This window comes from Microcebus murinus, chromosome 2 (genome assembly GCF_040939455.1).
Source record: "Microcebus murinus isolate Inina chromosome 2, M.murinus_Inina_mat1.0, whole genome shotgun sequence".
In the NCBI taxonomy this organism is placed as follows: domain Eukaryota; kingdom Metazoa; phylum Chordata; class Mammalia; order Primates; family Cheirogaleidae; genus Microcebus; species Microcebus murinus.
In genome coordinates, this window is record NC_134105.1 from 124,759,712 (window position 1) to 124,782,313 (window position 22,602).

The following is a 22,602-nucleotide window of genomic DNA, read 5'->3' on the forward strand; positions in this document are numbered from 1 at the left end:
GACTACAGGGATGCACCACCATGCTCGGCTAATTTTTTCTATGTATATTAGTTGGCCAATTAATTTATTTCTATTTTTTGTAGAGACGGGTCTTGCTCTTGCTCAGGCTGGTTTCAAACTCCTGACCTTGAGCAATCCTCCCGCCTCGGCCTCCCAGAGAGCTAGGATTACAGGCTAGGATTACAGGCGTGAGCCACCGGCCTGGCCTGCTCATTTAGGTTTTAGTTCGGGTTACATCCTCAGAAAGTCTTTCTGTGACCACTGTTTTGTTTTCTTCTCAGCAGTTATTACTACCTGCAATGATCTTATTTACTTGTTTTATTATTTATCTTCTCCACTAGAAACATAAGCTTCTAAGTGCAGGAGCTTCTTCTATTTTATTCATTGCTCTCTTTCTAGCACCAAGAACACACAGTAGATATTTCTGAATTAATACATGCAACAGTGAAAACATAAGTGTATCCTTGGTATACATATAGGGTGGCCAGCAGAGTATAGAATTGAATCCCTGTGTTCCTATTGTTCTTTAACTGGTGGGAGGGGAGAAAGGAAGCACAAAAACAGCTGGGATGCAACAGACCCTATTGCCAACCAGTTGGCAGAAGCAGCAGTCACAATTGTTGTAGAAGAGGCAAAAACTATGCAGGTCTGCCAATGACAGCTAGCACTGAACTCAACGGATTGCTGAGCCGGGTTCCACTTTAGGGTGAACAGTGCAGCCTGCTCTGGGAGGCCGGGGGAACTTGTACAAATCCACTTTGTTAAAAGGTCCACAGATAGTTCCAGTAACTCTGATCCATTTGTTCAGGGCATCCTGATCTGGAGAGCCGTGTCTACCTGTTTAGAGTAGTGATCAAGTTATTAGCCAGGCCAGCTTAGCTTATACTGGTTTGCGGGCTGTGGGTGCACCTCTTCAGTCTCTGCTCCTCTGTCATGCCCTCTTCACATACCTTTACCCTAAATTCACCTACACTTTTGCCTTCACAAAATCTAAGTGATTAACTGTTGTACCTAATCTATGTCCTAAATCTCTCTGGGTCACTTTTCCTTTGTATGGAGTCCCAAAGACCTTTCAAATTACTTAACTGTCCCATTGTTTCATGTATGTGTATATATATATATATTTTTTTTTAATACAGAGTCTCTCTTTGCTGCCCAGGCTAGAGTGAGTGCCCCCGTCAGCCTAGCTCACAGCAACCTCAGACTCCTGGGCTCAAGCGATCCTCCTGCCTCAGCCTCCCGAGTAGCTGGGACTACAGGCATGCGCCACCATGCCCAAATAATTTCTTTCTATTTTTAGTAGAGACGGGGTCTCGCTCTTGCTCAGGCTGGTTTCCAACTCCTGACCTCTAGCAATCCTCCCGCCTCGGCCTCCCAGAGAGCTAGGATTACAGGCGTGAGCCACCGCGCTCGGCCTCTTTTCTTTTGAGACAGTCTCACTGTGTTGGCTGGGCTAGAGTGCCCTGGCGTCAAGCATGGTTTGCAAAGGATAAAGCATTCCATGACAAAGGCTCGAGTCTTCTTGGTGAGCAGATACGCCAGCAATTGCAGCTCGCGCCCGCAGGACTCGTTCCCAGACGCTCGGTCCCGACTGCGGAGCTCCACAGTCCCAGAAGCGGCTTCCGGGGGCTGCGCCGAGCCGACTCCTCAGCTCCACGCGGCCACGCAGGCGGCCGGTGCTAGACTCGCAGGAAGTTGTCCCGGTCCCGTTCTGCCGCTGGGGCTGGAAATGGGAAGCGGGGTGCTCCCGCCCGCGCCCGCGGGCGTCACGACCTGCCGAGGCGAAAGTCCCCGCGGGCGCGGGCGGCGGGTCTCGGCAGGGGCGGACCGGCGCGCCGGGGAGGGGGCGGGCGCTGTGGGCGGTGGGCGGAGCCTGGCGGCCCCGGACCACCAATGAGCGCCTGGGCCGGCGCTGCGGCGCGACGCCGCGGAGCGGGGCGGTCTGGCGGAGGGCCGGGCGCTCGCGCGCTTTATCTGCCGCTGCGGCCGGAGGGCGTCGCTGCGGACCCCGCGCGCCGGAGCGCTCCCCGACCCGACTTCGCCGCCGGCCGCGCCGCGACGGCTTCCCGGATCTGCCCTCTTTGCGGGGGTCCCCGCAGCCTCGCTGGGGCCCCAGGTAACGGCCGTGCTCCTGCTCCCTCCCCCGCCTCCCGCCGCGGTCCGCCCTCCTTGGCCCGAGAGGAGGGGAGGGCTGGCGGCCGCGACTCCGGCCCGAGGGCCTGGCCTCGCCCGGGGCCGTCCCGCGGAGGACGCGGCCGGGGAGGGAGGCCCCGCGCGTCCGGGCGGGCGGGCAGTTCCCGCGTGCCGCCCGGCAGCCTCTCTGCCTGCGCGTGGGGGGCGCCCCGTCGCAGGGCGCCTCGGGCGCAGTAAAGAAAGTGGTGAATTAGAAGACATTTTATTCTTTAAAAAGCGAAACCAAAAATGCTCTCAGGAAGTCAGTTTCTGCATGATTCAGGAAAGAAGTGTGTGAAGGGAAGAATGGCACTATGAAGATGGGAAGCCTTTAATCAAGCTCGTTTTATTTTACAATATCGGGATGTAGTTAAGTTTCTGTTGTTGTCCTTGACTGTTAATAGCCGTGCAATTTGTGACCTGTATATTCAGAAGTTATTTATGAAGAACAATATAAACTTCATTCTCTATATTTACATATAGGTTAAATTCCTTGGTTACTTTTTAATATTTAAATGGTCACCTGTGTAAACTACCTTCTTTTTCAGAGTAACTTGTCTCCTCTCTTGAGGTAGAATTCAGTTTGAAGCATTTTTTTTTTCTTTTTTAAAGTTGGGCGGTATCGAAGAATGGCTAGTTAAGGAAGTCTAGGTGTTGTCGAGGCATGGGAATGGGTTTTGAAGGGAACTCTGATGCACTGAAGAGTAATCGTTCAGAAATGCACGCGTCTCAGTGCATCACGTGCTTAGAACCCGTGCAAGATTTCAGGTTCTCTAGGATAAATACCAAAATACTGAGTAAGCCCACTCATCCCCAGCTCATTTGGGCCACTTTTCTCCTGGCGTTCTAGGCTGAAGCCACGCTGGCTTTATTTTTGTTCTTTAAAAGCTTCATTCTCTTTCTTGTCTCCTGGCCTTTAGGGGTTTCCTCCACCTCTCAGGCTCTATTCTCTCCCTTCTCCCAGCTCCTTTGCATTCCTCAAAATAATCAGCCTAAATATCACCCCATCCAGGTTAAGCCCTCTGAGCACTCTTGTAGTCTTCTTAGCAGCAATCTTCAGTTGTAATGAGTTGTTAATTAGATGTTTTAATTGTTCCCTTTTCTGCTAAATTTCAGGAAGACTAAGCTAGTCTATCTTAGTCTATCTTATTTATATCTTTTTTTTTTTTTTTTCTTGAGACAGAGTCTCGCTTTGTTGCCCAGGCTAGAGTGAGTGCCATGGTGTCAGCCTAGCTCACAGCAACCTCAAACTCCTGGGCTCAAGTGATCCTCCTGCCTCAGCCTCCCCAGTAGCTGGAACTACAGGCACGTGCCACCATGCCTGGCTAATTTTTTTCTATTTTTAGTTGTTTGGCTAATTTCTTTCTATTTATAGTAGAGATGTGTCTCACTTTTGCTTAGGCTGATCTCGAACTCCTGGACTCAAGCAATCCTCCCAGAGTGCTAGGATTACAGGCGTGTGCCACCGTTGCCCGGCCTCTTATTTATATCTTAATCATCAGAGTCTGGCCCAGCACTTATAAGTTGGAGGACAGAAGAAGAAACTTTTGGATGAGGAATACAGTAGTCCTTCCTTATCCACAGTTTGTGGATAAGTTAGCTTAAGTTGGAGGTCCAAAACAGTACAATAAAATTTTGAAAGAGAAAGACCATGTTCACATCCCTTTTATTATAGTATATTGTTTAATTGTTCTTTTTATTATTTATTGTTCATCTCTTACCTAACATAAATTAAACTATGTATATATAGGAAAAAATATGTATAGGGTTTGGTACTATCTGAGGTTCCAGGCATCCACTGTACTTTGGCATGTATCCCCTGTGGATATAGGGAACTGTTGTATTAACAAGGAAAGAGTGCCTTTTTCATATGTGAAAGAATCAGAATATTACTCAGCCCTAAAAAAGAATAAAATCTTGTCATTTGCAACAACAGGGATGGATCAGGAGGACATCATCTTAAGCAAAACAAAGTAGGCACAGAAATGGAATTTGTTTTTCTTTTTTTAAGACAGAGCCTGACTCTGTCACCCTGAGTAGAATGCAGCGGTGACTGCAATCTCAAACTCCTGGGCTCAAGTGATCCTCTTGCCTCAGTCTCCCAAGTAGCTGGGACTACAGGTGCACACCAGTGCGCCTCGCCAATTTTTTCTGTTTTTTGTGGAGATGGAGTCTCCTTGCTCAGGCTGAGTCTCAAACTCCTGAGCTCAAGCAATCCTTCCAGAGTGCTAGGATTAAAGGAGTGAGCCAAACACTCTGGCCTTGGAAAAAGTTTTTAACAAAGGCCAGTTAAGCTCCATTTGCTGAAGAGGAGGCCTTTGTTTTGAAATCTGCCACCCTGGGTCGGAGATTATACTAACCATACAAATGTAAATGAAATTTGCCTGTGTTCTTCAGCTTTGCTAATTAATGACTCAGTTCTGCCATATGTAAAAGTTGTAGGGTTGTACTAGGACAAACCTCTGGAAGGAAGAGGGAGAAATTTCATGTTTTATATTGTTTATTCTATCCCCAATTTGTGTCTTTTTTCCCCACTGAACCTGAGGGTGATGTAGCAAAGTTCTTCACCTGGAGTAGGCACTCACATTTTGTGATAGGTTCTTTTGAAAGCTCTATTAATGGGAACACTGCATGCTGTGGAAAGTTGATACTTCTTTCCACCATAGTTCATTTGTTTTTCAAACTAATTCTTTTTGTTTTGCTTTCTTAAGACAAGTTAGATACTTTCACACTCAACATTAGCTACACATACAGATTAAATTCTTTTTTTTTTTTTTTTTTTTTTGAGACAGAGTCTCACTTTATTGCCCAGGCTAGAGTGAGTGCCGTGGCGTCAGCCTGGCTCACAGCAACCTCAATCTCCTGGGCTCAGCGATCCTCCTGCCTCAGCCTCCCGAGTAGCTGGGACTACAGGCATGCACCACCATGCCCGGCTAATTTTTTGTATATATATTTTTTTTTAGTTGGTCAATTAATTTCTTTTTACGTTTGGTAGAGACGGGGTCTCGCTCAGGCTGGTTTCGAACTCCTGACCTTGAGCGATCCGCCCGGCTCGGCCTCCCAAAGTGCTAGGATTACAGGCGTGAGCCACCGCGCCCGGCCCAGATTAAATTCTTAAGAAATTCTTCAGTGTTGTTGTATTTTTAAATAGCTAATGTCAGCTTTAGATTACCCAGAGAGGAAATATTTCCACTGCCACTTATTGGCTGTGTGACTTGTGTTTCTTTGCATTTCTGAATCTCCTGCATCTTTAAAAATGGAAATGTTAAATGAGGTGTGTGGTGCACCTACCACACCCAGCACTGTAAATGTTATTGGCTTAGTAAACACTAGTGGTTCCTTCCCTGCTGGACCGCTTGAGACTAGTCTCGTGATCACTGTTTTCACTTCCTCAACTCAAGTTGCAACCTACTCAAATATGTTTCTTTGTCCTTCCTGAAACTAACTGTACTTGTAGTTAAGTAAGTTATAGCTATGAATGTCCCCAAATTGTGAAATTCCCATGTCCCACTCTCCCCCTTTTCCCTCCATTTTTGTTCTTCTTGCATTTTTTTTTTTTTTTTTTTTTTGAGACAGAGTCTCACTTTGTTGTCCAGGCTAGAGTGAGTGCCATGGCGTCAGCCTAGCTCACAGCAACCTCACACTCCTGGGCTCGAGCGATCCTTCTGCCTCAGCCTCCCGAGTAGCTGGGACTACAGGCATGCGCCACCATGCCCGGCTAATTTTTTATATACATATCAGTTGGCCAATTAATTTCTTTATAGTAAAGACGGGGTCTCGCTCTTGCTCAGGCTGGTTTTGAACTCCTGACCTTGAGCAATCCGCCCGCCTCGGCCTCCCAGAGAGCTAGGATTACAGGCGTGAGCCACCGCGCCCGGCCTCTTCTTGCATTTTTCATGTTGTTGATGGTAGATTACCTCTTCTTGAACCCTCTAACTTGGTTTTTTTGTTGTTGTTGCTGTTGTTGGAGACAGAGTCTCACTCTGTTGCCCTGGGCTAGAGTGCCGTGGCATCAGCCTAGCTCACAGCAACCTCCAACTCCTGGGCTCAAATGATTCTCCTGCTGTAGCTGGGACTACAGGCGTGCGCCACCATGCCCGGCTAATTTTTTCTATATATTTTTAGTTGGCCATTTAATTTCTTTCTGTTTATAGTAGAGACGGGGTCTTGCTCTTGCTCAGGCTGCTCTAGAACTCCTGACCTTGAGCAATCCTTCCGCCAGAGTGCTAGGATTAGTGAGCCACCATGCCTGGCCCCCTAACTTGGTTATCAACATCACTTATCCCTGGTTCTCCTCTAATCTCTTCTAGGCCTTGCTTTTTTACTGTTTTTTTAAATGCCCCATCATTTTGAGAAATGATCATGTTGAGAAATTACTTAACCATCTGTAAAATGGGATAACAATATTTATTGTATAGGTTGTTGAGAAGATCAAATGAGCCCTAGTAAGTGCTATGTGAATGTTAACTTTATTATTTCCTGCCCTGGGGGACTTCCTTCATGTGCCTTGGCCTTAGCTACTACCTTTACACTAATGGATCCCCAGATCTCTGCCTTCAGCCCAGATTGGCATATTCAGCAGCCTATTGGTCATGATTACTTGGGTGACCCACAGGCACATATTTAATTTATCTATGCTTTCTCTTCCACCTGGAATTACTTAGCATAATGGTACAGCCAATAGCCTTAGTGAGTTAGAAAACTCACTTGGGATCTGTATTTTCAACTGCCTTCTGCGTATAGGCAGCTGGATATCTCATTGACTCCTCAGCTTAATGTTTATAAATTTATCTCATCTCTCTTTTTTTTTTCTTTCTTTCTTTTTTTTTTTTTGTGGACGAGGTTCTGGGGCCCCAAGAGCGGGGCCCCCGGAAGTCGCCCTATCTCATCTCTCTTATCTCTTCCCTCTTCATTAATATATTCATTTAATGAACATGTTATTTGAGCCTGTCTTCAGGCCTTTAATGTTTTTTTGTATGTGAGCTCATTGTTCTTCCTTCTAGTCTTTCCTTTCCCTAGCACATCCTCCCCACTATTTCGTGAGTTACCTTCCTAAAGACAAATATCAATTGACCTCTTGTTTAAAAGCCTATATTAGCTCCTTGTTTATGTGATGAATTCCACACTCCTTACAATGGCCCCTTAAGGCCCTTGACCTTCTGTCTTTTTCCTTGTCTTCCCCATGCATGTAATCCTAGCTCCCTGAAAGGCTGAGGCGAGAGGATCACTTTAGGTCAGGAATTTGAGACCAGCCTAAGCAAGAGCAAGACCCTGTCTCTTAAAAAAAAAAAGAAAAGAAAAGAAAGATTTAACCTAGATTTTTACCTTTAGGAAACTTTTCCTAACTGCTCATAATGGGCACTGGGCTTGTGTTCTCTTCAGGTTCTACATACATCTCAATCACTGTTCTCTAATAACACCAGGTGTTACAATTATGTTTTTGTGTCTTTTCCCACTAGATTTCCACTCCTTGAGAGCACAGATTGCATATAGTAGATCTCAGTAAAATATTTGATTTAATGAATCAATCAACATGATCCGTTCATTTTTATAAATTCTTCATAGAGTACCCCTTTCCTTCCATCCTATTTTTATGCCTAGCAGACTTCTGTTCCTTCTGGCTCTAATTTTACCTTCTTCATGAGGACTAGTTGACTCTAAATGATTAATAATGCCTTTCCACATTGTATTTTTTTTTGTGTGTGTAAATAATACAATGGGCCAGGCGCTGTGGCTCATGCCTAGCTCTCTGGGAGGCTGAGGTGGGCAGATTGCCTGAGGTCAGGAGTTTGAAACCAGCCTGAGCAAGAGGAAGACCCCGTCTCTACTATAAATAGAAAGAAATTAATTGGCCAACTAATATATATAGAAAAAATTAGCTAGGCATGGTGGCACATGCCTGTAGTCCTAGCTACTGGGGAGGCTGAGGCAGTAGGATTGCTTGAGCCCAGGAGTTTGAGCTCCTGGGTTGCTGTGAGCTGGGCTGATGCCACGGCACTCACTCTAGCCTGGGCAGCAAAGCGAGACTCAGTCTCAAAATAAATAAATAAATAAAAATAAAGAATACAATGGATTAGACCTCTATATTATTACACATTTATCTAATTGTAGAGTGAGATGCTTAATATGGGTGAATTTTCAGATAGTTGACACATACTTTGGGTCAGAACTTAAGAAAAATTCATTTCAATGCAAATACATTTTTCTTTGCATTCTATGTTTACTGTAGCCTTCTTTTTAGATGTGCTAGGGTCATTAAAGCATGAACTTCAGGTAAGGTCTGCTTTGATACACTTACATGTTGGGGAACTGAAACAACTCCTTTGGTCCTATGCTAAGAGACCTATTTTTTATTTGTTTTATGTTCCTACTTTTAAAGTTTTCGTTCTTCCTTTATGGTCACCTCTATGGTCATCTATAGTTGTGCTTCTGACAGTCACTACTTTTCTCTATTTGAAAATGGGAATGAGAGTACCCACCTCATAGGGTTATTAGGAATAAGGAGATGAAAGATCTTACCCCAGAGAGTTTAGCAAATAGTAACTACCCACTAAAGAGTTTACTTATGCTAATAACATTTGTTATTCTAATTACTTGAGTTGTTTCAGGAGAACAATCTCAAATTTGAGAGATTTTTTTCCAGTAAAGGGTAAATTGTTTTTCAGCATCTCTCTCTTTTTTTTTTTTTTTGAGACAGAGTCTCACTTTGTTGTCCAGGCTAGAGTGAGTGCCGTGGCATCAGCCTAGCTCGCAGCAACCTCAAACTCCTGGGCTTAAGCGATCCTACTGCCTCAGCCTCCCGAATAGCTGGGACTACAGGCATGCGCCACCATGCCCGGGTAATTTTTTATATATATATCAGTTGGCCAATTAATTTCTTTCTATTTATAGTAGAGATGGGGTCTCGCTCTTGCTCAGGCTGGTTTTGAACTCCTGACCTCAAGCAGTCCGCCCGCCTCGGCCTCCCAGAGAGCTAGGATTACAGGCGTGAGCCACCGCGCCCGGCCTTTTCAGCATCTCTTAAAGAACCTACATTTAGAATTGGGTACTGAGTAGTTGACGATGAAAAGTCTTAAAACTCTAGAATAGATTAGTAATTCCTATATATATAAAATTTATATCCCAAATGAAATAAATGTCCTCATTAATTGTTTTATATTTATCTTTTAATATTAACAGGTAAAGACAAATAAAAATGAAGAACATCAGTTCCAATTCTCATGCCAGCATATTAATGATTGCTTCATGAACATGTGATGAATAGTCTTCTTTTTTCTTTTTTTTTTTTTTTTTTGAGACAGAGTCTCACTTTGTTGCCCAGGCTAGAGTGAGTGCCATGGCATCAGCCTCGCTCACAGCAACCTCAGTCTCCTGGGCTCAAGCGATCCTCCTGCCTCAGCCTCCCAAGTAGCTGGGACTACAGGCATGTGCCACCATGCCCGGCTAATTTTTTGTATATATATATTTTTAGTTGGTCAATTAATTTCTTCCTATTTTTGGTAGAGACGGGGTCTCGCTCAGGCATGTTTCCAACTCCTGACCTTGAGTAATCCGCCCGCCTCCGCCTCCCAAAGTGCTAGGATTACAGACGTGAGCCACCGCGCCCGGCCTCTTTTTTTTTTGAGACAGTCTCGCTTTGTTGCCCAGGCTAGAGTGAGTGCTGTGGTGTCAGCCTAGCTCACAGCAACCTCAATCTCCTGGGCTCAAGCAATCCTACTGCCTCAGCCTCCCGAATAGCTGGGACTACAGGCATGCGCCACCATGCCCGGCCAATTTTTTCTATATATATTAGTTGGCCAGTTAATTTCTTTCTGTTTATAGTAGAGACGGGGTCTCGCTCTTGCTCAGGCTGGTTTTCAACTCCTGACCTCGAGCAATCCACCAGCCCGGCCTCCCAGAGTGCTAGGATTACAGGCATGAGCCACCGCGCCCAGCCTTATTTTCTTAATATATGTGAAATTACTTGGTGACTATTAATTCATCCAACAAATTCTATTAAGTGCAGAGTGTGTTTCAGGCACCGTTGTAGATATTTGGATGAAAATGATGAACAAGAAAAAGTTGTACTTTTCATGGGGATTACAGTCTAGTGGGGTAGATAGAAAATAAAATAATATAATATATAATATAATATGGGGGATAAGTGCACTGAAGCAAAATAAAAGCAGGATAAGGGGATAAAAGAGGAACAGGGCTCCACAGTATTGTTTAAATTGTTTTTTTAAAGATAGAGTAGATGAAGTCCCTGAGGAAGGGACATTTGAGTAGAAAACTTGAATGAAGTGTAAGAGAACCTTGAAGGTATCTGGGAGGAGTTGCTCCAGGCAGAGGGAAAGCAAAGGCCTTCAAGTGGAAATGAGCCTGGTTTATGAAATAGCAGAAGGATGAAGTAATTAGAGAATTGTGGTAGGAGGTGAGGGAGTTTGGGTGGTGGTGAGTAGAAGGTAATATGAGTTATTAGACCATGGTGAGTACTTAGAACAAAATCCAATGTTTGAAGGTTTGAGCAAGGGAATGACTTGATCTGACTTATCTTTTAAAAGGACTACTCTGCATCATGTGTTTAAAAAAAGTAGACCACTTTGGGAGACAGAGACTGGCAGATAGCTCGAGGTCAGGAGTTCGAAACCAGTCTGAGCAAGAGCGAGATCCCGTCTCTACTATAAATAGGAAGAAATTAATTGGACACCTAAAAATACATAGAAAAAATTGCCGGGCATGGTGGCACATTCCTGTAGTCCCAGCCCAGGAGTTTGACGTTACTCTGAGCTAGGCTGATGCCATGGCACTCACTCTAGCCTGGGCAACAAAGTGAGACTCTGTCTCAAAAATAAAAAATAAAAAAATAAAGAACCCTAGGTGGTACCTTGATTCTTTACTTTCCTTCATCTAGTCCAAGAAGTCCAATTCTAACCTCACCACACCCACCACTCTCACCGCAATAACCTTCCAACTACTCTCCATTCTGGTTTTTTTTTTTTTTTTTTTTGAGACAGAGTCTCGCTTTGTTGTCCAGGCTAGAGTGAGTGCCGTGGCGTCAGCCTAGCTCACAGCAACCTCAAACTCCTGGGCTTGAGTGATCCTTCTGCCTCAGCCTCCCGAGTAGCTGGGACCACAGGCATGCGCCACCATGCCCGGCTATTTTTTATATATATATCAGTTGGCCAATTAATTTCTTTCTATTTATAGTAGAGACGGGGTCTCGCTCTTGCTCAGGCTGGTTTTGAACTCCTGACCTTGAGCAATCCGCCCGCCTCGGCCTCCCAAGAGCTAGGATTACAGGCGTGAGCCACCGCGCCCGGCCTTTTTTTTTTTTTTGAGACAGCGTCTCACTCTGTTGCCTGGGCTAGAGTGCCATGGTGTCAGCCTAGCTCACAGCAACCTCAAACTCCTGGGCTCAAGCAATCCTCCTGCCTCAGCCTCCCGAGTAGCTGGGACTACAGGCATGGCTGATTTCTTCTATGTATTAACTGGCCAATTAATTTCTTTCTGTTTTTAGTAGAGATGGGGTCTTGCTGTTGCTCAGGCTGTTCTCGAACTCCTGAGCTCAAACAATCCACCCGCCGCAGCCTGCCAGAATGCTAGGATAACAGGCGTGAGCCACTGCGCCCGGCCAACACCTAGGTTTAAAAAAAATTTGGGCAGAGTGAGTGCTAGTTTCATTAACTGAGATGGGGAGGACAGTGGGAAGAGTGGAATTGAAGGGGGCATGTCAGTAGTTAAGTTTCGGTCATGTTAAGTTTGAGATGCCTATGAGATATCTACATAAATATGTCAGGTAGGCCAGGGGTCCCCAACCTATGGTGAGTTGTGTAATTATTATTATGTAATAATAAAGACAATAAATGGAATGCACCTGAATCATCCTGAAACCATCCCCACCTCCCTGGTCTGTGGAAAAATTGTCTTCCATGAAAATGATCCCTGGTGCCCAAAAGGCAGCACTGAAATAGGCTGTCCATCAGTGTGGAGCTCAGGTAAGTGGGACTGATGTGGGGAGAGGGATATGAAAGAATGGTGTGGATGTATCAGAGTAAGCATGGTGGTCAGAGGGTTAGATGCTGGAAATCAGAATTGTGTACATGGTGCATTTATTGGTAATAATAAGTTCTAGGGGAAGGTGTGACTAGGTTGTAAGAACAGCTTGTTGGAGACAGGAAGAAGACAAGAAACTTAGAGGACATGGTGTTCGAAGGATCTGTATACATGGATGTGGAAGTAAAGGATGTGTGACAAAATTAGTGGTGGGGAGAGAGGTGTTCAAATCCTCACTGAGAGAGGGCAGTGAGGAAGAAAATTGTCCATACCTGCAACAAGGAAAGTATTCGGTGGAATAATCCAGCTGAGGTATTTAAGGAAGGAAAGGAGAAACTGTTGACTTGGAAGGATAACTCCCCCTTCAGGTCCTTTCTTAATGAGAGGATAAGAAAAAACTGTGGTACTCCTCATATAGGGCAATGATTCATGTTAGCACTTAGAAACCATTTAGTTTTTATTATTATTATTATTTCTGGTCTCACTCTTCTACCCAGGCTCCAGTGCAATGGTATGATCATAGCTCACTGCAGCCTTGAACTCCTAGGCTCAAGTGATCCTCTTGCCTCAGCCTCTTGAGTAGCTAGGATTACAGTTGTGTGCCACCACACTGGCTAATTTTTAATTTTTTTTAGATACTGGGTCTTGCTATGTTGCCCAGGCTGGTCTCAAACACCTGTCCTCAAACGATCCTTCCACCTTGGCCTTCCAAAGCACCGGGATTACAGGCATGAGCCACTGTGCCTGGTTTATATAGCTTTCTTTATGTGATAAACATATAATTGTCTATTTCAGTTATTAAAAATATTTGAAGTGCATACCCTCAAGAGACTCCTCACCCCTCAATTAAGAACATTTAAATAGATATAAAGCTGTTAACAATAAAGATGTGCTCACTGGCATATTCCTAGCATATATTTTTCTTTGATTCTGCAAGTGTAGAGCACTGTATCTATTACAGATGCTTCTCAGCTTATGATAAGGTTATGTCCCAGTAAACCCATCGTAAGTTGAAAATGCATTTAATCTACCTAACCTATTAAACATCATAGGTTAGCCTATCTTAAATGTGCTCAGAACACCTACATTAGTCTACAGTTGGGCAAAATCATCTATCATAAAGCCTATCTTATAATAAAGTGTTGAATAGCTCATGAAATTTATTGAATTATAGATTCAATATTGAGTCATGTACTGAAAGTGAAAAACAAAATGGTGGTATGGGTATTTGAAGTGCAATTTCTACTGAATTCATATTGCTTTCTCACCATTGTAAAGTTGGAAAATTGTAAGTCAAGCCATCTTAAATCAGAGACTGTCTTATATTTAGAATGATTGGTTATGGTATTAACCGATACATTTACTTTCTCTACTGCGTGCCTATCATGCTCCAAGTACTCCCTCCTAGATTTGGCGGATTCAAAGAGAAAATACTACATAGTCCCTGTCTTTCAGAAGCTTAAACTTACTATACGAGGCAGATAGTATTGCCCTAGATTATAGGGTGACATCATGTGTGGTAGGATGCACAGAGTGTAGTGGAACTACAGAGAGGGTAAGATGAGAAATGGTGGCCAAGGAAACCTTAGCAGAGGAGGTGAATTGGAGGTAATGTAGTGATTAGATGGCAGGTTGTGGAATCTGATAGTCTTTATTTTAGATTCTTTTAAATTCCAGTTCTGCTGGAGAATTATATAATTTGCCACAAGTTAAATCACCTCCCTAAACTATATTTTTCTCATCTGTAAAATGAGGATAATATCTATCTAAGGTTATAAAGATTAAATAAGAAAATTTGAAGAGGTCGGTGGCTCACGTCTAATCCTAGCACTCTGGGATGCAGAGGTGGGAGGATCACTTGAGCTTAGAAGTTCAAGACTATCTTGGGCAAAAGGGAGATCCTGTCTCTACCAAAAAGAAAGTAAAGAGGGAGAGAAAAACCAGCCAGATGTGTGGCAGGTGCCTGTAGTCCCAACTACCTGGGAGGCTGATGCATAAGGATTGCTTGGAGCTCAGGAGTTGGAAGTTGCAGTGAGCTCTGGATGACGCCATTGTGTTCTACCCCGGGTGACAGAGTGAGACTGTCTCAGCAAAAACAAGGCAACTGAACACCCCTCTTCATAACCCCCTCTCCCCCCAAAAAAAAGAAAATGTGAAGAACTTAACAGTGTAGTGTCTGGAAGGTACATATAGGTGCTCATTAAATCACAGCTGTTGTTGATATTAATCTTGCTGTTTATTCCTGCTGCTGCTATGACTCTTTGAAGGATGAGTTGGTGTTGGCCAAACAAAGAAGGGACAGAAGAGAAATAGCTTTCTGTAGGGTAGAGTATATGGGAAGACATGGTGGCCACAGAATATCTGGGGAATAACAAAGATTCTATTGAGATTGACATACTACATAAACACTGAAGTTAGCTGTTATTTAGTTTGAGAAACATTGCATTGTTATTCTGTCTCATAGGGCTTGGGTAATAAACTTTAATCTGGCATTTAAAAATTTTATGTTGCTGTCTTTTATCTTTTAAACGTTTGTTGTATGCTCTTTAAAAGATTATCTGTTTTTAATTCCATGTTATTCCTTGTGGAATTCCTTCCTTTTGAAATATCTTGGTTCCTTTTGTAGGAACCTTATTTCTTCCTTATTTCTTTTCTACTCCCCTACTTCCTTTGAGGGCTTCCCTGAAAGTTTAGTTTTCAGTTCCCACTTCTGTAATCATTTCGGTTGGAGAGTTAGATGCTCTTGTGGCTTCCTCTTCATTTTTACGCAGATGACTTTGAAATATTTATCAGTAGCCCTGACTTCTTTCCGAGGTTTGTCTTAATCAGATCTTATCGATCTAAAATTTCTGCTTAATATATTCATCTACTGCTCCGCAATTCTTTTTTTTTTTTTTTTTAGCCTTCTGAAATAGAAGTGATCCTCCGCAATTCTGTTTCATTTATTTGATTTCAGAAAAAACTACAAGAGAATTGATCTGGATTTGACATATTTTCACTGTCAAGCTATGATAGTTGAAAAAATAATCAGATTCACCATGTACTATATTTCATCATTTCATACAGAAAAGGACATTTTCTTCCCCCCCACCAAGAATTCCAAGGACAAAGAAAAGGACAATTTAATATAAAAGTTTATAAAGTATTTTTTCACATTTGAATTATTTGCCAAGCTATGATAGTTGAAAAAACAATCAGATTTACCATGTACTATATATTTCATCATTTCATACAGAAAAGGACATTTTCTAACCCACCAAGAATTCCAAGGACAACCAAAAAAAAGGACATTTTAATATAAAAGTTTATGGAGTATTTTTTCACATTTGAATTAGTACGGCCATACTAATTAGGAAGACCATAATCTCACAACTTAAATATATGTAGCTTTAAGAGTAAGTACTTCATTATTTTTCACTTCTTGTTTTAGACTAGTGAAAACTTCATCACACAGTGAAACACTGCTTTAAAGTAAACCTTGTGCTATCTTGATATCTGTCTTCCTGAAGTTTGACTTTGATCATTTTTTTCAGTGCTTAAAATGGCTCACCACTGCCTTCCTAAAAAAGCCTTTTAATGTCTTAGACCTTTATTAGTTTGACTCCTGTTCTGCTTTCTAGTCTTCTCCTTCATTGCATTTCTGTTACCGACCTCCTTTTAAAATAGTTAGTGGTGGTATTTGTTGGATGGAGACTAATACAGGTTCAAATTTGGCTTTGTCATTAGCTGAGTGGTCTTGGGTAAGTTACTGTAATGAGAAAAAGCAGCTCTTAGCATCCTGGAGCTGCCCTGGTACTGCTATCAGTTAGGCATTGGTGTTGCTATGAGCTAGCCTGGCATTTAACAGCCAGATCGAGTAACTGAACATCAGCATGAGACAAGGCTGTTCTGTGACTTTGGTAGATCAAGACAGAAACAAGACCATGCCATGATCATATCTGAACACAGATGAAACATGTATGCTATCCAAACCCCAAATTATGAAACACCTTCTCCAGGCTAATATGAGTGATTGCTGTTGCTTTATAGCTTTAGCCTCCTTACAGTCTGCTCCCTTTTTTTTTTTTTTTTTTTTTTTTGTTGCAGCAAGTGGTATGTATACAGTCTGCTCCCTTATAGAGAAGATTTATTGTTATACCCAATCAAATAATTATCTCCACTTTCTGACAGTACCCAATCTGGAGTAAACCCCTGCTTCTTAAGGACTCTCTTTAAAAATCACCTAGTCAAATCCTGTTTCTATCTTCAGTTTCCCATGATGTTTGTTCCTAATAAACTCAACTTGTTCAACTATAGGTGTGCTCCAGGTACATGGGTGGAGGACATGGATAATAACTACTTTGAGCCATTGTTTTCTCATTTGAAAACTAGGGGTAATAACATTTTTTTGCAGAATTGTTAAGAATATTAAATAAGAAAAAGCACCCAGCAGGGTAGGGTCCTTGCATTTAGTAGATGCTTAACAAATACTTCTTTCTTATTCTCTAGTAAAGAATTCTGATTCAGTCATGATCCCCTGGACAGTTTTCAAAAAGTCCTTGTTTTAACTCTTTCTCACACATGGGGTGCTCTGTTCTCATCCTTCAAGACTTAATTCAAAATATCTTTTGTATGAAACTGTTATATCTTCTACTAATCTCTCCTGACTTTGAACTTAAGGTATTTATTGTTTTTTATTTTTATTTATTTAGAAACAGGTTCTTTTTTTTTTTTTTAAGCAAAGTCTCACTCTGTTGCCCAGGCTACAGTGCCCTGGTGTTAGCCTAGCTCACAGCAACCTCAAACTCCTGAGTTCAAGCGATTCTCCTGCCTTAGCCTCCCAAGTAGCTGGGACTACAGGCCCATGCCACCATGCCCAGCTAAGTTTTTCTATTTTTAGTAGCTGTGGGGTCTCGCTTTTGCTCAGGCTGGTCTCAAACTTCTGACCTCAAGCAATCTTCCCGCTTTGGCCTCCCAGAGTGCTAGGATCATAGGCATGAGCCACCTCGCCCAGCTAGAGACAGGTTCTTGTTCTGTTGCCCTGGCTAGGGTGCAGTGGTACAGTCATAGCTCACTACAGCCTCAAACTCCTGGGCTCAAGTGATCATCCTGCCTCAGCCTCCTTAGTATTATTTTTTGCCACTACAGGCATTTGCTCCCCCACCTGGCTAATTTTATTTTTGTTTATAATAGAGACAGGGTCTCACTGTTCTCTAGGCTGGCTAGGCCTCCCAAGGTGCTGTGCCCCACCAGTATTTGTTTTTACCATTGACTTTGTTATTAATTATATTGTAACTTGGGGCATCTTTGTAGTTATCTTTTGCTATTTAATACTTAATTTTTCACATACTTATGCCTTGTTAAACTAAGTTATTCTTTAAGAATGGTTTCCTCCCATTGTCACGGAGAAGAAAAAAAATGGGGGCTATGTTTAAAAAGGGCCTTGGAAATCAGCCAATTACTTTATGGGAGCTAATTTCTTCAAATTTGCCATCTTGAGTATCTTGTACTCAAAAAATGCTTAAACCTGATTAAAGTAACACAAAAGGAAAAATATATTATCAAATTTAACCTCTCCTAAATATGGTGGTATTGGGAAATTCACCTAAGCCAGATACTTGGCTCAGAGCTTTTTACATCTTCTTTCCTAGATAATACCATGATGGGCGAAGAGAAGATGTCTCTAAGAAACAGGCTGTCAAAGTCCAGTAAAAATCCTGAGGAAGATGAAGACTGGAAAAACCCTCCAGAAGAGTCCTTACAGATACATAGTAATGGTGAGGCTTTTAATTTGAGGTGAATTAAATTTAGTATACTAGATAAGGGATTGCCATCTCTTTAGTTCTGTCTTTACTATAAATGGGTATTAAAATTTTATATAGCTGGTAACAAAAATTAGAAAATAAGTCCTTATTAATTCAGTGAATGTCTGTTAGGTATCTGCTATGTTTTAGACACATTCATTCAACCGCTTAACCTACCAGTAATTATTGAGCTTAACCTACCAGTAATAATTATAGCCCTGCTGGGTGCTGGGGCTATAGCTGGATGCGTGGGATTATCGAATTCCACGTTGAGTCTATGGCAAAACCTCCAAAATTTTACATATTACAAATAGGTTTAATATCACATAATTAATTATTCTCATAATAGATATAATGAGTAAAATGCAATTAAGTAGCTGAGTTTGTAACCTGAGTACTGAGCTATAAATCTAGTGGGGGGGGAAGTTAGGGAGTTTTATTAGTTTTTATATCCAAGTTTCTTAATGCCTGACTGAAAAGAGTACAGTGCAGTCCTTGTTAAGGAAAAGGTTTATGGTTATGAATGATAGACTTGTAAACACAACACTAATTGATGTCATCTAATGCATCAGGGAATTTTTGCAGTGACATTTGCATAGGTTTGACTTCACAAGGATTTGAAATTTGACACTTGTTTGGTTAACAAATAAGGGTGGAACTTTCTGAGACATCTTAGGCATCTTGACTTTTTTCATAAACGTTTTGTTTTTCCTACTTAAACTTAGTGTAAATGTCAATAGCTGAATCCCACTAAGACTGTAAATATTGCTGCTCAAGTTGGCATAATGAAGTTTATTAATGTGTTCTTAATTAGCTGTATATGACATACTTATATTGCATATGGGTTAGTGTTAGTGTTATATAAAATGTGAAATTTATGCAAAGGAGGATGAGCCAACATTGGGGAGAAACATTCCCCTTCTATGAGTTAGGGACTTTATAACCCAGGTTGTCTCCTTTGTTTTCCCAGATATTAGAAGCTTCATGTTTGTTTGTTTTTCCCTTCCAGTTCTTAGAGACAGAAAAATTGTTTTAACTGAAATTTTCTGTCACCAGCTATTGCTCTCTTTACATCTCAGTTTTTAAAAGATTTTAAATTACTCTAATTTCTATGTATTTTCAGTACTCCTTATTGTCTTAGTTCACTAAGTTTTAATCACTGCAGGTTTTAGTGCTGATTTTTTTTTTTTTTGAGACAGAGTCTCTCTCTGTTGCCCAGGCTAGAGTGCTGTGGCGTCAGCAACCTCAATTTCCTGGGCTCAAGCAATCCTTCTGCCTTGGCCTCCTTAGTAGCTGGGACTACAGGCATGCACCACCATGCCTGGCTAATTTTTTCTATATATTTTTAGTTGGCCAATTAATTTCCTTCTATTTTTAGTAGAGTCGGGATCTTTCTCTTACTCAGAGCTGGTCTCGAACTCTTAATCTCCAGCAATCTTCCCGCCTCAGCCTCTCAGAGGGCTAGGATTATAGGTGTGAGCCACCTCGCCTGGCCAGTGCAGATGTTAAAAATTGAATGGTTTATGGCTGTGTGTGGTAGCTTACACCTATAATCCTAGCACTTTGGGAGGCCAAGGCAAGAGGATTGCTTCAGCCCAGGAACTTGAGACCAGCCTGGGCAACATGACAAGACCCTGTCTCTACAAAAAATAAAAATAAAAAAATAAAAAAAGCCAGGCATAGGTACATGGCCTGTACCTATGGTACCAGTTGTTCGGGAGGCTGAGGCAGGAGGATAGCTTGAACCCCCAGGAACTTGAGGTTGCATTGAGCTGTGATGATGCCACTGTGTTTCTAGCCCAGGCAACAGAGCAAGAACCTGTCTCAAAAAAATTTTTTTAATTGTTTGGCTTAAATGAAGAAGTATAACAACCTCCTTGGTTAAAATAAGTGATGCTGATCTGAAAATGTGTTTTACTTATTTTAGCATTGGTTCACTTTGGGGGAGCAAGTGGATGGGTAAAATGAGGCTTTTGAGCAACAAAGGCTTAAAGAATGCCAGGCCAGTAAGGTGTTGCCCACCAACCAGGACCACTTGGGGGGGCTTGTTAGAAATGTCCCACCTCACATTTTTTGCAATAACAATTGTATTTTAATAAGGTGCCTAGGTGATTCAGATGCAGGTTAAAGTTTGACACACAGCTCTTAATGTGGTAGTTCTCTCTCAACTGGGGCATGCGTGAAGTTTGTAAAAATCTTGTTGGATAATACTTTTGGTGATCAAAAACTATCCCTATCAAGAACTTTGATACTAGACTTAAAATTTAACTTGTATAATTCTTGGATTCTTATTGTGATTCATAATTATAGTAAGAGCTTATGTCCTAATTTGCCTAGTATGGTCCCACTTTTCACCTGTGTCCAGTTTAATTCTTTTTTTTTTTTTTTTTTTTTGAGACAGAGTCTCACTCTGTTGCCCAGGCTAGAGTGAGTGCCATGGCTTCAGCCTAGCTCACAGCAACCTCAAACTCCTGGGCTCAAGCGATCCTACTGCCTCAGCCTCCCGAATAGCTGGGACTACAGGCATGTGCCACCATGCCTGGCTAATTTTTTCTATATATATTAGTTGGCCAATTAATTTCCTTCTATTTATAGTAGAGACGGGGTCTCGCTCTTGCTCAGAGTGGTTTCAAACTTCTGACCTTGAGCAATCTGCCCGCCTCGCAGAGAGCTAGGATTACAGGTGTGAGCCACTGCGCCCGGCCAGTTTAATTCTTTTTTTTTTTTTTTTTTTTTTTTTTTGAGACAGAGTCTCGCTTTGTTGCCCGGGCTAGAGTGAGTGCCGTGGCGTCAGCCTAGCTCACAGCAACCTCAAACTCCTGGGCTCGAGTGATCCTTCTGCCTCAGCCTCCCGGGTAGCTGGGACTACAGGCATGCGCCACCATGCCCGGCTAATTTTTTTTATATATATATATCAGTTGGCCAATTAATTTCTTTCTATTTATAGTAGAGACGGGGTCTCGCTCAGGCTGGTTTTGAACTCCTGACCTTGAGCAATCCGCCCGCCTCGGCCTCCCAAGAGCTAGGATTACAGGCGTGAGCCACAGCGCCCGGCCCAATTTAATTCTTTATAGTGCTTCCTTTCATTCTAAGAAGTGTCTCAGTTTGAGTAAATTATACGGTCACCCAACCTTTGGGTTATTGAATTGTGACTGCCATAGTAATTTGCACAGTATTTAGTTCACATTTTCACAAAAGTGTCTCTTCATCCAATGCCTACTAGCTGAAATTATGATTCATTAGCTTTCTTATATTTTGTGGCATTTATTTGAAATATTACCAGTTCTGAAGATAACAAATTTTTGCCCAAATTGAAAATGTTATTTGATTTTAAAAGTAGCCGGGCATGGTGGCTCAGGCCTGTAATCCTAGCACTCTGGGAGGTTGAGGCGGGCGGATTGCTGGAGGTCAAGGAGTTCCGAAACCAGCCCTAGCGAGACCCTGTCTCTACTAAAAATAGAAAGAAATTAATTGACCAAGTAAAAATATATATACAAAAAGTGAGCTGAGCATGGTGGCGCATGCCTGTAGTCCCAGCTATTCGGGAGGCTGAGGAAGTAGAATCACTTGAGCCCAGGAGTTTGAGGTTGCTGGTGAGCTATGCTGATGCCACGGCACTCACTCTAGGCTGGGCAACAAAGTGAGACTCTGTCTCTGAATGAATGAATGAATGAATGAATGAATGAATGAATGAATGAATGAATGAATACATGCATGCATGCATGCATGCTCACCAACAGTTTTTATTGTGGTATGATGTCCATAAAGCATTTGATTAATTCAATATATGCAGAAAAGGATAAAAGTAAAAAAGACTCCAATTCTATCATTGAGTAATGAATATAAGTCTTCTAGAAATATATAACATTTAGCATAAATAGGATGTTTTACCTATTGTTTAGTAACTTGGTCTTCAACAATATATCGTAGACAGCATTCTTTTGTCAAGTAATAGATGAGTGGCTGCGGAGTTGTATTTTATGCATGTCATATGAAATGTACTTTTTTCTTGGAATATGTAAGTTGTTTCTGTTTTTTCTACTATAAACAGATTGTGGTGAACATCTTTACATGTTTGTCCGATTCCTAAAGAGGAGTTGCAGGGTCACAGGGTGTTATTTTAAAATATTGATAATGTAATACTAGATTGCAACATTTATCTCCATACTCTATAAACGTACCCTGCAGTGTTTTTGTTGTTGCTTATACCTGTTTAAATCTTTTTTTTGAGTCAGAGTCTCACTTTGTTGCCTAGGCTAGAGTGAGTGCCGTGGCGTCAGCCTAGCTCACAGCAACCTCAAACTCCTGGCTTAAGCAATCCTCCTGCCTCAGCCTCCCAAGTAGCTGGGACTACAGGCATGCGCCACCATGCCTGGCTAATTTTTTCTATATATATTAGTTGGCCAATTAATTTCTTTCTATTTATAGTAGAGATGGGGTCTCGCTCTTGCTCAGGCTGGTTTCCTACCTCGAGCAATCCGCCCGCCTCGGCCTCCCAGAGAGCTAAGATTACAGGCGTGAGCCACCGCGCCCGGTTAAATCTTTTTTTTTCTTACTACCTCTTTTCATGACTGTTTGTATACCTAGCTGTTGTTTCTGCTTTTACTTTCTG

At 42.2% G+C, this 22,602-nt stretch overlaps 1 protein-coding gene across 3 annotated transcripts in view; it reads left to right on the forward strand.

The window, feature by feature from the left end:
* The first annotated feature begins 1,937 nt into the window (after nucleotides 1-1,937).
* The window catches only part of SOAT1 (sterol O-acyltransferase 1), a 92,770-nt gene continuing 72,105 nt past the window's right edge, over nucleotides 1,938-22,602 (forward strand). The window contains exons 1-2 of one of the 3 annotated variants that reach the window (XM_076000417.1): nucleotides 1,938-2,116; nucleotides 17,838-17,963. In XM_076000417.1, coding sequence (XP_075856532.1) covers nucleotides 17,846-17,963 — 118 coding nt within the window. In that variant the 5' untranslated portion in view covers nucleotides 1,938-2,116; nucleotides 17,838-17,845. Of the gene's footprint in view, nucleotides 2,117-17,837; nucleotides 17,983-22,602 lie in introns of those variants that run through there. The other 2 variants (XM_012772579.3, XM_076000418.1) reach the window with 2 other exon arrangements.